This window comes from Lepisma saccharinum, chromosome 11 (genome assembly GCF_977018435.1).
Source record: "Lepisma saccharinum chromosome 11, izLepSacc3.1, whole genome shotgun sequence".
In the NCBI taxonomy this organism is placed as follows: Eukaryota; Metazoa; Arthropoda; class Insecta; order Zygentoma; family Lepismatidae; genus Lepisma; species Lepisma saccharinum.
Window position 1 is genome coordinate 75,232,888 of NC_139239.1, and position 23,526 is coordinate 75,256,413.

A 23,526-nucleotide genomic window follows, 5' to 3' on the forward strand; every position below is an offset into this window, starting at 1 on the left:
TCCTGTTCATGCAGTGACAGTTACTATGTTTAAGAATAATACACAGTTTCAGTGGTGTACAAATATTTCCAGTGTGAACACTTTTTAACTGTATGCTTAGCTCTAACATGAAAAAGAGTTATGCACATGTTTATTGATTCTGCTCATATGTGAATGACAATCTTTTCGAACTTACTCTAATGTTATATTTAGGAATGATCCAACAGTACTTTGAACCAATTGATTTCCACTGACACCAATACACTTGTTTGAAACATTTACAGGGGTACATGTGAGGAAACCAAAATATTAAAACACCTGCAGTGGTCAAGGTTGGAGGGTGTCCAACTGCTATACTGAAGAATCAAGGTGGATAATCTCAGGTGCGAATGTTTCCGACAATGTCCTTGCATGAAGCAGCTCTGACGTCCATGCATCCTTCAATCATAGGGTACCAAGGAGCAACCCTGGGACATGAAGTTGGCCAGAGCATGGTGCTGAGCACATCACCTCTGCTATGATCAAAAGTGAGAATGTGTAGGAACCTGCCTCCACAACCCTTGTGTGGTTTCATGGTACAGTACTACATACAAGGGACAGTTTACTTTCAGGTGTCTTTTTATCGTAACACATAGTTTTTACCACATAATGCTGGTGTAAAGTTAATGAAAACTAGGCAATTTATGTAATTTACAGGCAGTGTTTAGGACATTTGGTCTCCAAGAAAGTATTGATTGGTATCAGGACAGCTCTAGTTAGCTCTGATAACACTCAGCGGAACTTCAATTGTGTCCCTTACGTTGCCTTCCAACCAGCCCTGATGATGATTCTGAGATGGAATCGAAAGCTTGGAAGAACTCCTAAAGTGTTCTTTATTGTGCTGTTTGTGTGCTTTTTTGTTGTTTTTAACATTTCTTGTTGTTTTTAACAAGTATGTTGCTGGCACGTGATGTAAGAAGTTTCTTTACTGTCATATTACCTACATACTCGTACATATCCACATCAGCCAATACCAAGAGTGTACAGATGAATCTGTTCCATCCCTAACATTTTAAAATTTTGATTATTATATTACTTTTCTATCACTCTAGGACAGTCACAACAATGAAAATGAATAGTGAAATGATGAAACAGGCATAGGAACATCTAAATATCCATGCTTTACTCATGATTCCTGTCATTGTAGCATGCTACGTTACTGGTAACTACCCCACCATAGAGGCTGCCAAAAGTTCCAGTAATCGTATGAGCAACTGTTATTTATATATTAAAATAAATAATGTATTTTTTTTGCATACAGGAATATGACACTATTTCAGAACAAAACTAGTAAATTTGGATAATAAGTTACAATGTAAAAAAATGTTGATAACTATTACAGCTATTTTAAACTGTTGAAATATGCAAACGTCAACATCATTGCAAAAAATACCAGCTAACTCTAATCATTTAACTTTTAATCTGATGGGTACACTCTTGTGCAGATAAAGTGGCATACCCTTTTTACTCTCTGACCCTATCACGTGTTCTTTCCCATTTCATGTCAACAAGAGTGTACAAATGTTCTAGTACTGTAAAACATCAAACATCCACTCAAAAGCAATTGTAATGACTAATAATTTTCCTTCAATTTTTCTAAGGTCGGATGAAAAAAAAAAACACACTGAACAACAGCACAGGCCCAAGAAAGCGTTGCACAATAAGTACTTTCTTTTGCATTCAGAAACAAAGAAGCAAGAATGAGCAAACCAGAAAAACTTGCACCAACAAAATAAAAGCATTTCTATTAAAAGTAACAGAACAAAGAATGATGATCATAAGCCAAGGGAAAAAAAAAACATTTAATGATCTTTTTACCCTGGAAGATAGGGCTTTCTGTTGAGCTTCAGTTCCGTCAAACGTTACGATTGCATAGCTAGGGTACTTAGACCCATCAGGTTTAGGTGCACCTTCTGTAATTTGGACATTTGTTACTTCTCCATACTTAGAGAACATCTCCTGAAACACAAAGTGGGTTACTTCACACATGACATGCTGCTCTTCAAGGAACTGCTGCGGAAGACTCCAATATATGTTTTTTTACAGAAAGTTAATTTTGCACTACAATGCATGAAGTAATAACAGCATGTGCTACCTATTTTACCAGAAAAAATTATACATTTTAGTTCTTTGACAGTGGTAACATTGAAAAAATGACTTCAAACCTGGCCAACATGATTTAAAAGTACAGAATAAGCTGCAGAACAGCTTGTGTTGTGCGTGTGTTGGTTATTTTTATGATTACGGTAAGGGTGATGAGAAAGTGAGAAAATTATGGAAGGAAAGTGGCTAGGAAGAGGGAGGAAGCATCCCTACCTTTCACTGAAGATACCATCTTAGCATTTGTCTGGAGTGAATGAGGAAAACTATGGAAAAGCATCAGTCAGAATGATGGTTATAGGATTTGAAACTGCAACCTTCCAAATATGTGACCACTGCCACCAGATAGGAGGGATAGGAATTGCCACCAATGAGAAGCAAACAAAGCAGTGACAAGCTACGATCTCCATCCTAGATACCATAACCTATGTTAACGAAGGAAAATTCATGCAGAATTCACGCATAATTCGCGGAGCCAATAGTTCAAGCATAATTCCCGGAATTCAAGGGTGAGTAGCCACCCTTAACTAGAGATTAGAAAATGAGTTTTAAAAAAAAGCATGGATTTTGTCGTCATATCCACACACAAAACAATACAGCAGCAGAATTGCAGGTATATCATAGGTTATTTATTAGTGGGGTCAACAATGGAAAATATATTGATTATGAATGGGATATGCCTCAGAAAAAGAAATTCTGTAGTTACTTACAAAACTACGGTGTTTGAATACAAACATATCAATAAGTGTGTTTTTGGTAAGAGAAATATTGGATTCGTGAAACTGTAGACAAATTGCCTGATAAAATGACTGACAGATCAAGTAACTGTAAAAAAGTATTGAAGTTTAATTACACAGAAGCTAATAAGCACAATCTCGTACACAAAAATTCCCATGCTTAAAGAACTAATACAGTTGGGTATTTGAGTACTTATTTGGTGCAGGTGTTTCTAATTAACGTAAAATAAGAGATTTGAGATAAACTAGTATGTGCTTCAATCCTTTCACATATCAAAAGACGATTTTTACTTCACCTAATTTCAATGGTAGGATTTTGAAAAGAAAATAATCGAAAAAAAAATATTTATAGTGGGCTAAGAAAATGTGGTGGCATGTAACATTTATCATAGAATTTTTCATATCATAAGACCAGGTTTGAATAATGTAATATGGACACTTACAAAGTACAGTATTACTTCTGAAGTATCTGATTATTTGGCACATGACAGAGAGAAGATTAGTTACATTACAGAAAAGCACAAAACTTCTGAACATGCTATAAAAAACTGGCAATGTTAATGTTGACATTCAATAATAAAAGAAAACCTGAATGTTCCAGAAAGGTCACCACCTGTTCTGTTGAGTACTGTTCAAGTGAAGGAAAGTGATCAATCTTAACTGTTTACACATTAACTATATAGTCACAGGCATGGAAGCACTACATAAAATAATGTTTTTTTCTTTGTAGTGGCTAAGCTTTTTCATTACTCACAATTTCAATACAATTTCATAGGTGTGCAGGTGAGAGTGACAGGGAAACGAAAACTGCTGGAAAACTTCAGAAGTGGATTCCTGATGTGTAAAGAGAAAAAAAAAGTTATATTAATATATATATCTCTGTGTGTGTGTGTGTGTGTGTGTGTGTGTGTGTGTGTGTGTGTGTGTGTGTGTGTGTGTGTGTGTGTGTGTGCGTTGGTATACCCGTCATTAGGAGGAACAAGATCAGAAAAATTACCAGCATTGAGAGGGACTTTTTCATTGCGAGGTAATTTTGGTGGTTCCTCGGAACGAGAGAGCACATTATTTAATATTATGGCCGAACGGGCAAAGGAAAATTTAATGTCGTGGAATTAATCGACGAAGGGGACCAAGATCTATATTTTGATAAAAGATAGAACAATGTCCGACAATTGTACTCGGAGTTATGCTACAAAACAGTGCATTTTTCTGGTTCCTCTTTTCGGGGCATTGTGCCTGTACGTGTGTATCAGGTGTTTATCGGTTCCTCTCATCGGGGCTCTGTGCTTATCACCTACACACAACGTGTGTGTCGTTTGTGCGACGCCAGAGACATCTGCAGTGTGTGAAAAATTGCGGAACTACATCAGCGGTGACGTCAAGGCGGAGCGAGGAAGATCGTAGGGGGTGGGGCCTGCGGTTGCAGAGAACAGCGTTGTCGGATCTCCCCCTCAACTTACATGACTCAGCATTTTCACTGACGGCTGTGAACGTTGCATTGTTCGCAGTGCTGCATAAGTTGCAACGCTGGAGAATGCAGCGTTGCTACATCATTGCCTACATGGGAAATGTTAACGGCGCTTCACGATTGCGTTCTGAGAGGGTTCGTTGTGTGATAGTAGCCGTATTTAATATATCGGTTTGAGTTTGGGCAATTATGTCTCGTATTTCTCGGAAAATATATATATCAACGAAAAATTGTAGCAATCTGCCGGAGGGCGCGTGTGAGCGAGCAAAGAATATTGTAGGAAATGCTTGTGTATTTCCTCATCAAGAAAGCAAACTAGTAGGATTTCTTCTTGTATTAATTAACAAAATATTCAACCAGAGTTCCTATGCTAGAATACTGGAAATGATTAATCTGACTAAAACACAAAAGCCAGATACAGGACAATATAGTACAAAAACAACATACATTTTTACGTTCTTAATTGTGGTCTAACTATTCGTTTTCTCCGTCTACTCCACTCGTTAAAAATTTGCTCCTCCTCTGCGGTGACAGTGGCGTATTTAAGAGTACGACTTTAATCTCCTTCCCGAAATACCTTCCACCCTTAAAATGTTTCTTTCGTCACTAGAATGCAGATGCATATGTTCAAAAATGGCAAAATACGTAGTTAAACATTAATAAGAATAGAGCCCGACCCTGTGGCCGAGTGGTTAGCACATCGCGCTGCGACGCCAAGGGTCCCGGGTTCGAATCCCGGTCGGGTATGGTTGTTTGTGAATGTCCATTTTCATCCATTTCATCATTTCATCACTCATCCCCATCTTCGCAAATTAGCCAAGAGGCACAAAACGCGAAGTAAAATAAACTAAATCAATCAATCAATCAATAATAAGAATAGGTTCTTCACTAACATTTCAATATTTTTCGTAATACATGTCTCTAAACTAAGGTAGAATTCACACCGAACTTACAGGCGACACGTGTTGCTTGAGGATTTCACCAATCCAACGCAAGTTTCTGAGCCCTATTATGCCTGCCGCTACGTTATGAAACGTTGCTGTGGATTGACGCGTTTCCAATCGACATATGTCATTTGCACTTGCTGTTTGGAGTGAAATCCACGTGTTGCTTGACGTTTCGGTCTGAAAGTTACAGGCGACAAACAACACGGAGATGCCAAGCAGCTTTCAGACCAAAGCGACACACAACACATGTCGCTTCGGAACTAGTCAATCAATATCAACGTTTCACACCTTAGCGGTAGCCCCAGAAGACTGAGTTCGACTGGTGAGATTCTCAAGCACCACATGTCTCTTCAATGTGAAATCTCTCAATGAGAGAAGAGCCCAGTTCGAGAGACATGTAAAAGCTCACTAAAGCAACACATACACCGCACACAAGTGAACAGACCAAGTCAATTTGATGCACGGCCCGAGCGACATGGTGATTTCACACCCAAGCGACAAGCGACACGAGACCCTTCAATCTAATGCAAAAGATTCATTGCGTATGCGGGAACAACAGAAACAGGTGACACGATGCACCGTATTGAGAACATAGTCCAGTCCAAGCTACAAATGCAGCTTGTGTCGCTTCAGTTCAAAATTTTTGTTTTCAAGAAGCACGTTACAGGGGGATTTCACACTGAAACGACACGACACACATGATTTTGTGCGAGCAATAAAGGTTTCGATTTCCTGTGGGGCATAGCACCTTGCACTGGCGTACGCAGGGGGGAGCTGATGGGGCTACTGCCCTCCAGAAATTTTAAGAAAATCCAAATTTTTAGATGAAAATTTGTTAAGAACTCAAAGAAAGGAAAGATGTAAACGCAAACCTCCCTTAAAGTTAAAATGACACCCGATAACCATTTCTGTCTTCGAGTACAATTTTAAGAGTGAAAAGTTCAAAATGTACGATAGCCTATATATTTTATTCGGTATCCCACAATTCTAGAACAAAGCTATATACTATACACCTTTACAATTTCAGGCCCTCCAGAACAAAAATCCTGCTTACACCAGTGGCACCGTGAGAACAATTGGAGCAGACTATGATATCGAAAACCAGAAAACTACGGCGACTCAATTGTATTTAACTTAGTATATGGCACGTGTTTTCCCTCTTCTCGAGTGGCAGCAACGAATCGTCCCCTACGTATGGTCAGTGCATCGCCCACTGGCATATACATGAGGGAGGGATGAGAGACAGGCCTGCGGCAAGGAGTAGCAAGTCTCCATTTCCACTTCACAGCCTAACAAAGACAACTAAAGGTGGCCAGGTAGGGAAATTTCCTTTGGGCTCAGGATGGTGGTGTGTGTTGCAAGGCGTGCTGTCGACAGTGGCGGCGATTGGGTTCCAAAACTGGATTGGGCAAAGGAAATTTACTTTTCCTTTATAGATAAGCTTTAGCATACTGGCGGAGCAAAAGTGGCTAAAAGTGAGGGACAACTAACGCTCCCTCAGTCAGTAATGATTATTCGACTGTGAAATCAGTTGAAATATTGGAATCAGATTCTTTTCTCATTCATCCATACACATTCTATTTCATTTCGCTTTGTAATAAAAATAAGCACTTGATAAATTTTAAAAAATATATATTTTTAAAATTGTTTTTAAAATCAACGAAATTAGACAGAAATATGACTGACACATTTTAAGAAAGAAGTTACAGTCCGTGAATTACTTTTTCACAGTGTTCAATAATTTTATTAGGAAGCGCTTTTCTGCCATTTTATTTAACCGCAACGGTGCGGATGTGTGGTGTTTAGAAGAAATTTAGGAAGGGACACGTCATGCCCAGGCCGGGATTCAAACCCGGAAACCCTGGTGTCGTATTACACTGAACTAACCTCTCCCTCAGATTTTGGAGGACAGAAAGTTAGTTATTAATATAATATACAAGATGTAATATATTATATATTACATATTATATAATATAATATTCGAACCAGTGTATAGGGCCTCCCCGATGGCGCAGTCGTTACCTTGTAATCAAGGGGTCCCGGGGTTCGATACCCGGTGGAGGCACATAGTGGTTCGGATCCCACTTTAAACTGAAGGTCCAGTCCCGATTAGCCTTACTGTGCATAAAGTGGACTTAAAACACCAAATCAAACCAAACCAGTGTATAGTGCACCTCCACTGCATATCGCCAGTTTACAAGGCGATTCTCATATTCTCTATACCCTGTACTATTCACAGTTACAATACAAGTGTTAACCCATTGAGAAACCTAGGTTTGCCATTTTGGAATCTCTCTCTCCAGGAAGTAGTGTAATCAAGGGGTCCAGAGTTCGTTACCCGGTTGAGGCAATTGCATGATTGCAATTGCAATCCGCAGGATTTTTTCCAGAGAGGGGCAAGGAAGGTATTTTTTTTCCAGGGGGGGCAAACGAAGGCAAATTTTCCCCAAAAATTGTGTTGTTCCCTAAAAAACATTGCTTTAATTTGAATTTATGGTGTTCATTCAATAATTAACACATATTATTGCGGCTAAAATGAAATTATATGTGTGAAATACATATTTTTAGTTGACTTTCATTTTCCAGGGGGGGGGGGGGACACGGCCCCCCTTGCCCCCCCCTTCCGGACGCCCATGGGCAATTGTGGTTCCGATCCCACTTTAAACTGTAGGTTCAATCCCGATTACCCTTTCTAGGCATAAAGTGTACTTAAAAACAATCTTACATTGAACTTGATTGAAATTACATTTTTGCTTGCAAGTTTGAATATGTATATTAATATTAATAATATTAACAATAATTACTTTAATTAATAGAGTACGTAATGAAGTACGAAAACATTGAGATCTGATCAAATTGTCCTTTGCTTATAGAGATGTTACTGACGCAAGTATTGATGGAATGAACTGCAATGAGTTATTTGCTACCCTTGAAAAAAAAACGAACCAAACGAAAACGCCACCCGCCTCCCCCTCCCTGTCCTGTTTAAGGGGAGAGAGTGGTCAGACGTTCAGACCAGACGCTTGGCAACTCTGAACTACCCTTTCTTTGTCAGTGCCGGAGATGGGGGTGCGAAGAAGTGTTTGCGCACCTTTTAATTTTCTTCCGCACACATTTTTCAACCAATAACACCAACTCTTAAGAGTGCCATCTCCGGTGGAGGCACACTTTAAACTGTAGCTCCAGTCCCGATTAGCGTTACTGTGCATAAAGTGGACTTAAAATACCAACTCAACAAGAACAACTCTTAGAGTGCCATGCTATCTCATGTCATATTCACCGCCGAATGTTACGTTCTAAAGTGAGACCGCTGTTATTGTTTACAACAGGTAAACACCGATCGCCGATTTCTTTCCTGTACTGTCGGCAGTTTATAAAGGCAAGCCGCCATTTTCTTTCTTTTGTCAGCATTGTTGTTAAGAATTGTTTCTTCTTATGTTTCACGTAGTCTGTGTTTGTCGATAAGTGCCTATAGCTCAGTGTCAGGTGCTTTGTGTTATCCTTTGCGTTGTTGATACACCGTTTTTGTTGTCTGCCTACTGTCGGATCAAAAATTATGTATACTCGAGTTTTGGACTCCAATTAAAAATTAATCAGTAGACCTGCATAAAAACGAGTTACATCAAAATTTGACTGTTTCAATTCTGTATTAAGCTATAGTAACCAATTCTTTTTCGAGTATGATTCGATTTTTAGTCGTCTTGAGAATAAAAAAAAGTGCCGTTTTTTGCGTTTTCCAAACAAGAAATCCAAAAAATTTAAAAAATCGTCCGATCGTGATCGAATTTAAATATGCAGGTAGAAAGGTTGTAAATAGAATTCTTAATTTTCAATTTTTTTTATTGGGTAAAAAGTCAAATGTGTCTTATCAATTTTCTGAAACATATTCCCTCCCATCCCGTGGGAAAATACCTTGCTTGCATTTCCTTGGAAAAAATCTTCCAATTTTTCATGTATGTCATTGGCCTCCCTTCAACAAGCTGTTCTTTTCAAATTTTTGGCCTCTCCGATGGCGCAGTGGTAGCATCGTCGCCTTGTAATGAAGGGGTTCCGGGTTCGATTCCCGGTGGAGGCATATAGTGGTTTGAATCCCACTTTAAACTGTAGATTCAGTCCCGATTAGCCTCACTGTGCACAAAATGTACTTAAACACCAACTCAATCAATCAATCAATCAAATTTCTAAACATGTCTTGTACTAAAACCGAGCAAGAGTGAAGCAGTTGGAGTTTTAAAATCCACTTTATGCTAAGTAAGTCTGGACCTATAGTTTAAAGTGGGATCCGAACCACTGTGTGCCTCCATTGGGTATCGAACCCGGGACACCTTTCGCTAGTTTTATCCACTTTCATTGGCATATTATTGGAATTTCAATTAGTGGCTAAAACATGCATGCATGTTTCATGTTTTCTTTATTTTCAACACCGCGCCCCTTAAATTTCATTCCACAGCCTCTCAGCACTTCTACAGAGCATTCATTCCCCGACATTCGCTACGAGACTCGGCGGCTAGCGGCCCGGCGTCAGCGCTTGTCTTTCCCAGTGAACGGGTCCGCGACAGTCGCACGCTAGTCTGTTTTTTTCGCTCTCCCTGCCTTCGCTCTCTTTCCCTTTCTGTTGACGTTGCAGACTGACGCCAGTATAATCCTCCCTCGGAAGTTGTGTTGTGTCGTGTCCGTGTGTTGAAGATTGTGGCTTAATATGGCACAACAAAAGTTTACATTGCAACAAAGAATTTACGTTGTCGAGTATTACTTCGGAAAGAGGAATTGTGGAGAAGTGCGACGACGTTTTGCAACGAAATTTCCTGGTGTTCCCGTTCCACATAGAACCACTATATTAAACCTCGTAAAAAAGTTTAGAGTAACAGGGTCAGTTCTGAATAAAAGTGGAAAGAAAAATGTGGAAATCTAAAAAATAAAGTATACAAAGACAATCCGCACACCATCAGTGAGTTAAAAGAGAGTATTGTACGAGAAATCGGGACAATTACAGTAGACGAACTTGCACGTGTAAATGCCAATTACCTTCGGAGATGCCAGGAATGTGTTGCAGCAGAGGGACATCATTTTCAACACCTTCTGTAGTCAAGGTTAGTACACAATATGAAAACTGTAATTTTAATAGCCGACTCTAGCGACTGTCGCGGACCCCGTTCACAGGGAAAGACGAGCGCTGCTACCGGGCCGCTTGCCGCCGAGTCTCGTAGCGAATGTAAGGAATGCTCTGTATATAATTAATTCTGGCAACGCACCAAGATTTACGGTTGTGGTTTTCTCTCCGTTGGGGACAACGAGGACGTTTATGTAAGCAAATAAATAAAATAATAATAATAAACAGTTGTGTTTATATACGTACGTATACGTATATAATTTGTATCCCCTCCTCCACATTCACCTGAAAGTGGCAACAGTTGTGATTCGTGGGACCGTCTGCTCAGTTGATATCTATGTTTTGGCTTTTTGAGTGTGTGCAGTATTCCCCAAGGCCCTCTTCTCTTGTTGTTGCTGTGCAGAAACACAATAATCCTGAAATCGCTTGTATAGCTAGGAATTAAGTACAATGTAAGTGACAGCGTTGAAGAGATTAGAGGGAAGAAATGGTATAGCAATGAGCGAAGTTGCCAAACGAAGAATGTGTGTATGAGAAATTACTATTGTTTTTGCATGCTTAGTTCGTCATTAATTTCTTTCCTTTTGTTGCAACATATGATTTTTACTTCGAGACTTATAATAGGTCTGTGTGGGCCTCCCTGATGGCTCAGTGGCAGCGTCGTCACCTTGTAATCGGGGGTCCATGGTTCGATACCCTGTGAAAACACATAGTTGTTCGGATTCCACTTTAAAATGTAGTTCCAGTCCCGATTAGTCTTTCTGTGCATAAAGTCGACTTAAAACAACAATTCAATTCAATTATAATGAATGCTTTCATTATACTTTAATAATCCTAATTATTATGCATTGAAATATATATTGATACAATCAACTCCATAAAATGCTGAAAATTAATATTGGAAATATTAATAGATTGAAGAAACAGGTGTATATAACTTTACTCTTCTTGTTTAAAGTAATCGAATTTTGAAGGAAAATGTAACTCACTTCCCCTTTTGTTATTTAGTGTCTAGTGGAGTGACCTACTAATTCTGACAGCAAATTCAATGAGTCATGATATTCATCCTGGTCAGGCAGGGTGTGGCTGCCTTTAGATTGTGTTTCTTTTATCACATATTTAATAGTTCATCCTCATGCCGCAATTAACCAGTATACATATAATTTTGACCATAAATAGCAAAATGCAAGTAAAAACTTCTTGAAATTTACGATTTTCTTCGCATCAAAATTGTGGACATACGCCTAGTAGGCTCCTGTTGTCTGCAAGAAAAAATCTGGAATTTTATGAAATTTCTTGCCGCGTCTCATCGGGCTTGAAATGTATTACTTCACAAGAAAATTTTGAACAACTGTACTATCTTGCATTACGAGTTATAAAAGTAAGTAAATTCATCAAAAACTTTCACAAATCGTGTTTTAATACTGTCATAAACAGAATAGTGAATTGAAAGTGTCTGGGTATGGTTTGTGGAGGAGGTTTGTGTCTTTTTAAAGGTATCATTATCGTAAAATCTGATAATAGTCATTTAAATGTTTTTTAGTGAAAGAATAGCCTCACAGTTTCCATACGTCTGAATTACTGGCTCTACAATGGCTTTTGTGATAGTTCAACGGTTTGAGAGCTTTGATAAGTATTGATTGTGCCAAGCTCGCACTGCCGTACCCATGTAGTTGATGGGAGTTATGGCCCCGTATTTGACCCAGGTTAAAACAAAATAGAAGTCGAATAAATGAGAAGATGGCAAAATTTTAGACTGTGTGCTAAGAAGAATAAGCCATAACCAGTGGCGTAAATAACACCCCCGCAACCCCATCGTGCGGGGGAAGGGGGCCGAGCTTCGGGGGTGCATTAATTTTTGTTGATTTGGAGTTTTTTTTAAGTCCACTTTATTCACAGTAAGGCTAATAAGACTGGACCTACAGTTTAAAGTGGAATCCGAACCACTATGTGCCTCCACCGGGTATCGAACCCCGAACCCCTTGATTACAAGGCGACGACGCTACCACTGCGCCATCGGGGAGGCCCTGGGGGCGCATTACGAATGACTGATAGTTCACAAGTTTTCTTTTTGGCGTTAAAATATATTTTCAACCAAACATGTATTTTTATGCACCTGCAACTGCAAACATAAAATGTTAATCACTAGAAAAGTAGAAAGCGAATTACCAGATTAGAAGAAAACCCTTCATTAGCTGTATATTTCAACCTCCGATTATTATACCCTAGTACTTAAACCGGACAGAAACGTCGTCGCCTTGTAATCAAGGGGTTCCGGGTTCGATACCCGGTGGAGGCACATAGTGGTTCGGATCCCACTTTAAACTGTAGGTCCAGTCCCGATTAGCCTTACTGTGCATAAAGTGGACTTAACACACCAAATCAATGAATTAAACCGGACAGAAAAGAGAGATTTTGGTTATGCTACTCCTCTATTTTAGACGCTGTTTATTGTGTTGGTTGGTTTCTTGTGTTTATTAGTTGTTTGCCAATAGGTTCGATAAACACTTTAATGGTGCATGGTGTAAAGGTAAAATTAATGATTGGATAGGTTTAAGTAAAAAAAGAAATCAAAGAACACCAAACCGATATCACATGATATATTTGACGTTGCGATATTTTTGCAACTATTAGTTACAAGTACGAAATTTGGTGATTTGAATTAACTGTGAATTATCAAGTTGATACAATATGATATGCCTATTCTAGATCAGCCTGTCTGTTTGCCTGTTTTACTCGGCCCAACAATCGAACCCAATCTGAACGTAGCTGTCACGATCTACGTAACTCAGTTCTGCGTAATTCGGTTTTATACGTAAATTACTGTAGGTCTCGGGAAAATATAATTTTAAAACGTGTTAATTAACCTTTACTTGTACGTAATGCATTTATAGGTAATTCTGTGTTATACCTATAACATCCACTTCAAACTGTAGGTCCAGTCCCGATTAGCCTTACTGTGCATAAAGTGGACTTTAAACAACAAATCAATCAATCAATCAACCTATAACATAAAATACAGTTGATTTGTACGTAACCAAGCTACAACAATGTCACACAAAAACACAAATACGCAACAGGATAGGTGGATATGGCGGCGGTCGGTCTGGAATTGCGAGAAAGGGTAGTGCGGCGCGGCGGTGTCACAGAGAAGACAACAAACAGAGGCGGCACGCGGCATGAAATCAGAGGAGATTTGACGCAGTTGTTGAGAACAAGATACGAATTTTATTTTGTACGTACACTAGGTTGGCCACGTTTTCAGAAAATTAGGACATTCATGGATGCTAACAGGGGGGGGGGGGGTTGTAGCTATAACTAAAAGAGCACAGGGTCCAGTACACCCCGCCCCCCTCTTTGGCAAAGAAAAAGTCATGCTGCTTATGTGTTTCCTGAAACATTACATAATTCTCTTTAATCTATTTTCCTCTTGATTTTATTTTATTTTTGTTATTTAACACCGTCTTATTGTCACTTTTGGCTAATTGCAACAATGAATATGAGTTTAAATTCATGAGAGAGGAAAAGTTACCTGCTTGGTCAGAAAGTAAATTGTATACGGGAAGTCAACGCTAATCCACATAAAACTATTCAAGTGACAAATGTAATGCACTTAAGAATTAAACTTTTAACTTGTAAATTCGTTAATTTAGCACTTTATTACAGAAATGACCTGTATTATACTGTATGTTGTAACTCAAAATAGATGCAGTTATTTTAATAATGGCGTGTTATGTAAATCTGATTTCTAAGTAATTCTCAGTTATACGTATTATTTTCTCTTCACCTTGACATACGTATAACTCAGGTTCAACTGCATAGCCATTGTGTTTTTCAACTCCCGTCAATAGTAGCATCATGTATCTGTTGGGATCAGATTCAATGGTAAACCATATTGCTCGAGGAGTGATGCCCAAAATAATCAATACCACCCTCTGTGAGGCAAAGGGTCATAAGATGGAGGGGGGCGCTAGTTGTCGTGGTGGATTCATTCTTGTGTAATATTCGCTTATTTCCAATTTCCAAAAAGTAACCTCAAGAAAGGTACCAAACTGGAATGTGTGATCTCACGTTTGGAAAGATGGCATTTCTTGCTTACAATTTAACTGTTCATTTTATTATAATTTTTACACTATAAGGCAGAAGTGTTTGAAATTTGCAACGGGAAGGTGAAGATTAGACTATGTACTTAAGTAAATAGTGGAGATGGGTCAGTGCTTCGAAGTAATTCGTTACTTATAATGCCGCCGTTTGCAACTAATACTTAAATTCATCGAGTACCTAACTGTAACGCAGTTACCTTCCAAAGGGAATAACTGCAACTCTGTTACTTTTTAGGTAAATGTAACAGGTTTTTTTTAGTTACTTCTAAAGTTACTTTTCCCGGTAATTATATGCTAGCTTTGCGAACAATAGGACGAAAGAGAAAACATGACAACTCTCTTTATGATTGCTTGTGTCTCCGGGAATCTGGAGTAACCAGATATCGACGAAAATACGATACAGTCAGTAGCTTTTCATTTCTATGCTCAATTTAGAAGCATGACGTACGAGTATCGTAAGTAGTAATGTAGTATAAAGATAATACAACAAAAATTGTGACATGCTTAATTATCTACATCTGAATCTAAGCTAAGCGTCAGGTCAACCTTGCAGCAGGTTTTAGCATATGTAGATCCAAACGTGCGCGCAAGAATATAGTTCCACTGAGACGGGTTCTATTCCGACACAACTGCATACTTGCAAGAAAACAGTTATTTAATTTGTAATATACAGACAAAATAATACATTGATTAGCAGGTATGGACTTAATTGGTTGCAATCACTGTGCAGACGAACTTAGAACCGCAGATTCGCCAACTCGAATCTGTATTGCGTTGAAGAGACATTGAAACTTTAGAGCGAGTCGAGCGAGACTGAATGCGTTGCAGAGCGCGTGAAATCGCTGATACCAGTGTTGCACATCCCACTATTTTAACCCTATGTTTATTGTAGAGCGGCGAGAATGGCTGAATCTCCTGTTCAGCGCGCGGTTTTACCCGAATGTTATTTTGGGCTTCATCCGAAAGGAAATGTTCTTCAAAGTCAAGCAAGTTGTTTTAAATGCATAATCCTCCTTGCGGCAACAAGATCAAAGTAAAACAGGGCGTGAGGTGATTTGCCGTCAATGTGCACACGAATTGTATCACCGGTGTTGAATGATTTGCGGTTTGAGTTTAGCAAGAGGAAACGATTGTTTGTTGTTTGACGACAAAAGAATCTCCGCGGTATTAAAATATATCGCAGTGAGAAGAAACATGTTTATTATTTGGACGAGACGTCCTTCAACTCGGTGAGTGGGGGAAGGGGGAATAAACCATGGAAGGATACCACCATGCAAAACCACCGCCAGGGCTGAAGAAACCGACGATGAGGGGAAGGGGGAGGCTTATTGTTTCACCCACTGGCGGCAATGAAAGCTTTGTTGAAGGCGCATATTTACTTTTCAGCGCAAAGAAAGGGAAGGGTGATTATCAGCAACAAATAGACAGACCAAGATTTGAATCCTGGTTTAGTGAAGTGATTCATAAATTGAAACCAGAGTAATAGCGACAGACAATGCACCTGATTGTATATATCACCAATAACAAATCATGCTTTTTTGGTGGTACAACTTGAAGTGCGTGTGTCTTACAGTAACGGATGTATTGCGAACGAAGCAACCAAGTTTTTCATAAATCTATTTCTTTCTAAACCAAAAACAATAATTTGTCATTAAATTCAAGAGGGGCCTATCGTTGTTTACTTTTATCTTTGTTTATTTTTATTTTTGTGTGCTCGAAATGTACACACATGCTCTCATGTTTAGAAGTTGTTTCGCTCTTACATTAATGACACATTTATTAAATAATATATGCGCAGAAAGTACTTTTAAAATGTTATGTTTCAGGAGACAAAGAGAAGCAAAAATACAATCCACTTGACATGCATGCGGGTTTTGATGTGTTGTGCGGTTGGCAATACTGTAGATTTTCTCAGTGTCTCCGATGTAAGCAGCTCGGCGGTTGAGGAAAGACTGGCACGGAAGATTCTGAGCTCAGTTCTCGCGCGGATTGATACATAAAACCTGCTGCAAGGTTAACCTGACGCTTGGCTTAGAACTGTAGATTCGGATCTTGTATGAAAATAAAAATCGGGTATCCGGAACCGAAAATCAGAACCGGATATCAGGATCCAGTATCACCCGAGTTCCAGATCTAGCCATCCCAAACGCTAGTTCCTTTCCTTGCGATAGATCCGGCCTCAGGGTTGGCTGCGCCCTGTTCGAGGAAACAAGCTGGCGCCCACCTCTTCATTTTCAAGGATTATCTTGTGAATTACATGGGATTACATTTTCGCTAAATTCATTCCTCTGATTCAATGTCACGAAATCTGTTTTTGTGTCTTGAGAATATAAAGAAAAATGCATGTCTCATTTCAAAAACATGTAAGTTCATTTTGTAGGAATATTCATTCCTTTTTGAGGAAACCTAAACTTGAAGGAAAGTCTTAGCTAAATATATCTACATCCCGGCAGGGATGCCCATTCCCCAAGGCCTTTGACGCACTCCTTCCCCCATAAAGATATAATATTTCCCCCACCCCCACCTTTATGCCGAATTATTTACTGAAATTATTTTGGTCACAAAAAATTTGCGGAACAATACAATATAAACAAATGTAAGCACTACATGTTTACTTTAGGTATTGTTTTCAATATATACATTTATATGTTTATTATATGTTACTTTGACATTGATTGGGGGTTCCGGGTTCGAATCCTGGCCTGGGAATGGATGTTTGTTAGTGTTCATTCATCAATTTCATCATGATCCCATCTTCACAAATTAGCCAAAAGTGGCACAAAATGCGAAGTAAGATAAAGCAAATCAATCAATCTATTTGACTTTGAATGAAATAACAATTAGATAAATTATAATAACTTCTGACGTTACAAAGTTGTTGCAGCAAAACTATCGATAATTTCCTCATTTTGTACCACTTTGAAATATCGGACACACAGGATGGAATTATGGTAGACTTTAACCACTCATCAGCAATTCACGAACGTAGTCTGCTTTTAATGATTCTTATGACACTCCTTGTGCATTTTGCAGAGCAACTTGTCACTGGTATGGTGATCAGAATTTTATACAATACCTGCACATTTGGAAAGGTCGAAAACTGGACAACAACAACGTATGGTCTAAAAAAGCGATTCTTAAGGGTTAATGCATTTCTGCTGATCGTACATAATCTTCAGAACCCTTCATGTCGCCTGTGCCTGAACTGAACTTTCACTCTCTTTTAAGGAGTTGTGCATAGAGACAATGTTTGCCACTGGTCGAGATGCCAGCAATCGAAAGGCGCATGGCATTCGAAATCTTTCATTGCAGTTGAAATTAAAAGACACAAGATAGAAAAGGCACGGCTCACTTTCATGTTTGCTAACATAAAACGTACACAACTGCTGAGTCTCACTGCCATTGTTAGTGTACTGAACCTTATTATTATCAGTTTGTTTGCTTGACTAACCTTGTATTAATGAGAACAGCATGTCCCCCACCCATCCAAACCGATTCTAAAGGCATGAGAGGGGGTGTTTCATTTCTATCCCATCGCCGTGATCAACCACAGGTAGGTAGATAAACTGTACATAATAACAATCATAACTAAAAATCAATAACAAGTGAATCAAACGAAACGATCCCCACATTTTTGTGTGAAGATATGTATAATTGGTAGCTAAACTATAAACTGTTGTCCCCCCTAAATATTCCCATGACTCAGGCACGCCATGAATCCCCCTTGTGAGCACTCCTGGGTCCCGATCAAGAAAAGAATTCGGCGCCACACATCAATTTTAGGAAGAAAAATCTTTTAGTTCTGTCGGAATTAGTTTTAAGAGAAGAAACATTTGATTGATTTATTGAGTTGGTGTTTTAAGTCCACTTTATGCCAATATGGCTAATCGGTACTGGACCTACAGCTTAAAGTGGGATTCGGGCCATTTTGCGCCTCCACCGCGTATCAAACACGAGACCCAAGGCAGAAACATTTGATGATGCCTAAAATGTTTTAGAGTGCGAGCAAGATTTTTTTGGCAAATATGTTTATTTGCAAACCAAAAACAACATTAGTTTGATAATGCACCAATATTTTTAAAGTAATAGGCCTAAGTATAAACTTGGTATGATCCTTTTCAAAACATTTGTATTGCGAGTGTAGTGAGCAAAAAAAAAAAAAAAAAAAAAATGATCTCTCAAACATTTCCCACATTTTTATTTTTCGTTCATGGATTTGGGGATGCTGTAATCCCATCAGCCCCTTGCATCTGTCTCTTACAAATATGACATGCGAAATTAGGAAGTATTCCGTCATATCGCGAAATATATCAGAAAGGGTGGTTTTAGTGCAGAGGCAACACAACAATCAAATTAATCTTAACTGACGCGCCACCACAGCTATAGCGCCTTGATGCGGTGGCACCGTTTGCATCGCCCTAAAGCCGGCCCTGCCTTGCGATCTAGCTCAAATCGTATATCATAAGGAGAAAAAGTGTGCGAAGTTCAGCAGTCTGCCAGTGACGTAACCGATAATATGGCCCATTGATTTAGTTCGTTAGTTAGCAGGATCTTAGAAACTGCCTGGATAAATTTAACCCAACGCGTGCTCACACGTTTCAGTTTGGTGTTTCAACATGTTATTTTTTTCTCGTTTTTATCAATTGTGTGATTCCATTCAAATGTTCGAAATTAATAAAATAAAATTAATCAATAAAGGTATTACTAAGTACAAGCTTTAAAACAATTAAAATTACACAGCGTGCGTCCTGCCGGGTTAACAATTGCAAGAAAACAACTTGCAAGCAGAACAAATACGTCTCGATTCTCCATAGAGGCACACAGTGATTGGGATAGCACTTTAAACTGTAACCCCATCTCGAATAACCTATTTGAGCATATAGCGGACTCAAATATTGACGTGGAGATCGCCCATCTTGCAAAATCAAATCCGTGTTCGCCGCGTGGCAGCGTAACACACTCCCGATAGATCCACCACGGGTACATAAGATTAAGCTATGATTTAAATACGCAATCATTATTTTTCCATAATTCACTCGTTTCATAACATGCAAATCGCATATAAATGGTACTGCGAATTTATTTTTATGAAGACACGTCAACTTTTCCAATAGTAGATTTACCGCTTCTGGTGGAGAAGTATTTTCAGTAATCAACTCACGACCTATTACACAGGAGTCTAGTACTAATTCCGGCATGCCTCATCATAAATTCCATCCAATCATCGCTATTAAACTAAAAAAGGGAAAATAGCAACTCAGAAGAATACAAATTACAACAATCAAGCATAAACCACCCAGCAATATACGTGTTTCTGTCTGAATATAAATAACTTCACTTTGGAATCGGATGTACATGTATCTCGATAACCCCCCCCCCCCTCCAATTTTCTTTAAAGCAATTCACGGGTTTGCTTGTCCAAATTTTTCTGTACCCCATACAGTGGTATGTCAAGGATTTTCATAAGGTAGGCTGATGCCTTCACTTTAAAGGAATGCTGTGGCAAAGGGATGAGGGGTATGGCCCAACCAACACCTGCTTTGGCACTCTACTGACACTAGAAGATTAAAAGCGTGCTTTCTTGTAGATGGGATTGGAAATAATATGTAAATGAGAAGATGAAGAGCATTGATCCGTGCAGTGCTTTTGTAAGGGGTCTGTGAGAGAAGCTACCTCTGGATAGGTGACCCCAGTGTCTTTGAAGTAACTACCCGTTAAATATGATATGAAATGACAGATGAAAAAAAAAGTTTTTATATTTTCCAGGACTTTTTACTACATTACCATGAATTTTGAGTAGCTGATTTTATTTCCTTTGAACGTACGTGTATGAAAATTCGTTTTGTACTGGAGTGTTCCACGTACATAAGAACATGAAATAGGTGAAAAATCTTCAACGGAATTGCCCAGGTACGATTTATCTCAGTGGCGCCAACTGTGGAGCTCAAGACCATTCAGCAATTTGTCTCTTATTGTTATTATATTTTAGAAATAAAGTCCCAGCATTTAACAAAACAAAAATTTTCATAATTACAGCATACCCTTAAAGAATTCTCAAAACTTAATTACTGCTCATAATCATCCGTTAGATTTTCAGTTTGATACTTGTCAGTGTTCTATATTATTAACACTGTTCGTGGTCATATCGTCATCATGCAAATAAGGGAGAACAAGAGCTTAGGGCATGTATTATGTGTAGGGCTCAGGACTTTATGTCCTATAAAACTGTAAAATATGTGTGTTATTATGTCATAAAAGTTGAAAAATATGTCACACGAAATTAGAAATATGTCATAAAAAATGTAAAATGTCAGAAAATGCAGAAATATTCCCTGTAAAACTAAATATATGCACAACAGTACTTTCAAATTTCTCATTATTCGGGGAAGATGGATTAAGGTGGGGTATTAAATAAAGACAGAATTCCTTTAACCGAAGAATGTGGTGGGAAAATATAGGAAATGTCGTGAGGTTCACTGCAATTATTCTAAGGAGGGACAGAGTATACACACTGGCTCCAACGACAAGATGTCTTGAAACTCCTGTACTCGATTGCCGATAGAGTAGGGGCTGTAATGTACAGAATGCTATTTTTGCTTTTGACTGATTATTGTGAGAAGCGAAAAAGGTAAACAAACGAGAACAGTTGACACTTGTTTACTGTGAGTCTTGTGCATGCACAACAATGACAGAGTACATTCTTTCCTCAATAATGTTCGCACAGCTATCAACTGTTGCAGGATAAAAAAAAAATCGGGGGGGATATTATTGTTCTGCATTAGTTGGTAAGAAAAGACGGCATCTTCTTTTAATTTCTTTGTCCTTAATTTAATTATACTGCCATCGATAATATAAACTATCCGTTGCGTTAAAGGTACGAAGAATAAATTATAAAATAGTGATGGGTCGTTCGTGAACGAACCGTTCCTTGTTCCAGGAGTCGTGAGCTTTGCGTGTATGTTCTCTGGTTTTCTTGTGGGAAGTCGAGTAGTAGTAAGCGCAGTTCCCTCTCCCCTAATCCTTTTCACTCAAGCTAACTCCAGAAAGTCCTCCCCCACCCCCTTCACTTCAGCTGCACGAAACCAACATCGGGAGGAGTTGGTCCTTCGTTCCTTTGAATGGCTGCTTGAGTGAGCGAGCTCCGGTGAAGTGCTTCCCGAAAAGGAACTGCCATGACCCGCGGTAGTTCCTCAGAAGTCGTGAGCTTTGCTTGTATGTTGCCAACGCTCCTATTGGATGACTCACTCCTACGAACCTGAGAGAGAGAGAGAGAGAGCGAGGTCCATTCTTTTGTTGCTGATTGTTGATAGTGGCGGTTTTCCGCGTAGCTATGCGTTCAACTCTGTTTACAGTAATGCTGCAGAAGCTCAACAATGAGGGAGGGATGGGCAACTAATTCACCTTTAATCCTTTTTGTGGCATGTTTTCGCAAGTCGCATTGCAAGGAACTTGATAGATATAAGATCATCATATCAAATGTTCCGTTTCCGTGCTCTTCCATTTTCTCAAAGTAAAAGTGGGGCCGGGAGGCGGAGAGAGCTTGAAAAATACGAATGCATTCTTCGTAGTCAAAGATTTAGCGTCCTCTCTTCCATTCTCTTACGGGTGTTTGTTTGACCGTGTATTCATTTAATTGCATGAAAGTCTGAAATGGTGGGGAGGGGCGACGGCCACCCTAGAAAATAAATTTCAACCTACAATTTGTACATTTTACACATACGTATAATTTCATTTCAATCTCAATTTGTTAATTATTAGAAGGGCGTTACAGGTTCATGCTAACTTCAAACTGAACTCTTTTTTTAGGAGATTATACTATTTTGGAAGAAAATATGCCTCGTTTGACACCTTGGAAAAATACATTGTTTGCCCTTCCCTGGAGAAAATACAGCGGACGTCCATGTTTAAAATATTTACAATTATTTTTCCTAATCTATCACCAGGCGCTGTAATGCACTGCGACAACAAGGGGTAGGAATTCATTTTTGGAAAGGAAGAGAACTTGTCCAACTTTTCCTTTCCGATGAGGACTTTTTGTCTGCTAAAGTTCAATTATCCATTAAAATGTATTTTCATTCACCCCCACCCTGAAAGCAGCTCCCGAACCTCGGTCGGTCAGTCGATACATTGTTTCCTATAACTGTTTAATATGTGCACGAAGACGGATTCCTCCCCTCTAATTCTTTTCACCCACTCCAGAAGCAGTCTCCCACATCCCCTCCTCCGCCCACGAAATCAACTTCGAGCTGTGTTGGTATGGCTGTGAACGACTCCTTCAACGAGCAAGTTCCAGTGAACTGCCTATCTAAAAGGAACTGCCTCGTCCGAGAGCATGCTCCGTGGCTTCGTAGTTCCTTTGAATGACTTCCGGTGAACGCTTCCTTTCGGTGAGCGAGCTCCGGTGAACTGCTTCCCGAAATGGAACTGCCATGACCCATCACTATTATAAAATAACCGATTATGTGCAAGACAATTACGAAATTATACAGAAATATGTCTTATTATGAGAACATTGAAGAAATACGTTGTATAGACGCGAAATTGGTAAAATATGTTAAAATATGCCTTGTCAAGTTTGTCTATTTCGGCTGATTTTCATCAGTTAAGTGTAGATAAGTATTCGATTCGATGCCAAATGAAAAATATGTTATAACAATAAAGGCCCTGGCCGTAGTTACGTGTTGTATAAATTTGTAAAACAAATCTCAAGAGTACAGCCCACCATAGGCGTGGGCAAGGGGGGCAGTTGTCCCTTAATACTGCCGATTAGAAATTTAGTGTAGAGGAATATTATCGACAATATTATACTACTAAAGAAAAATGAAATATCTTCATGTCAATGAGAGTTCCAAGCAATTACGTAGGGGATACATTATTTACTATGTAATTGGACTTTCCCACTTTATACTCTAACAAATTTATTGTCATTAACATTCCAGAAAATTTCTTGTTTTTAGCACTCCCTCATACTTAGGTGGTTGAATGATTCTGATACTACGTCAAATGCGACATGTACATTTTTTCTAAAATTCTGTTCACCTTA

General features: G+C 38.9%; 1 protein-coding gene across 5 annotated transcripts in view; it reads right to left on the reverse strand.

Annotated features, from left to right (window-relative positions):
- LOC145994928 (uncharacterized) overlaps positions 1-23,526 on the reverse strand; it is a 251,363-nt gene that overhangs the window by 22,072 nt on the left and 205,765 nt on the right. For 4 of the 5 annotated variants that reach the window (XM_083131426.1, XM_083131428.1, XM_083131430.1 and 1 more), the window contains exon 25: positions 1,837-1,977. The exons of the other annotated variant lie outside the window; for it this stretch is intronic. In XM_083131426.1, coding sequence (XP_082987552.1) covers positions 1,837-1,977 — 141 coding nt within the window. The remainder of the gene's footprint in view (positions 1-1,836; positions 1,978-23,526) is intronic. 5 annotated transcript variants of the gene reach the window in all.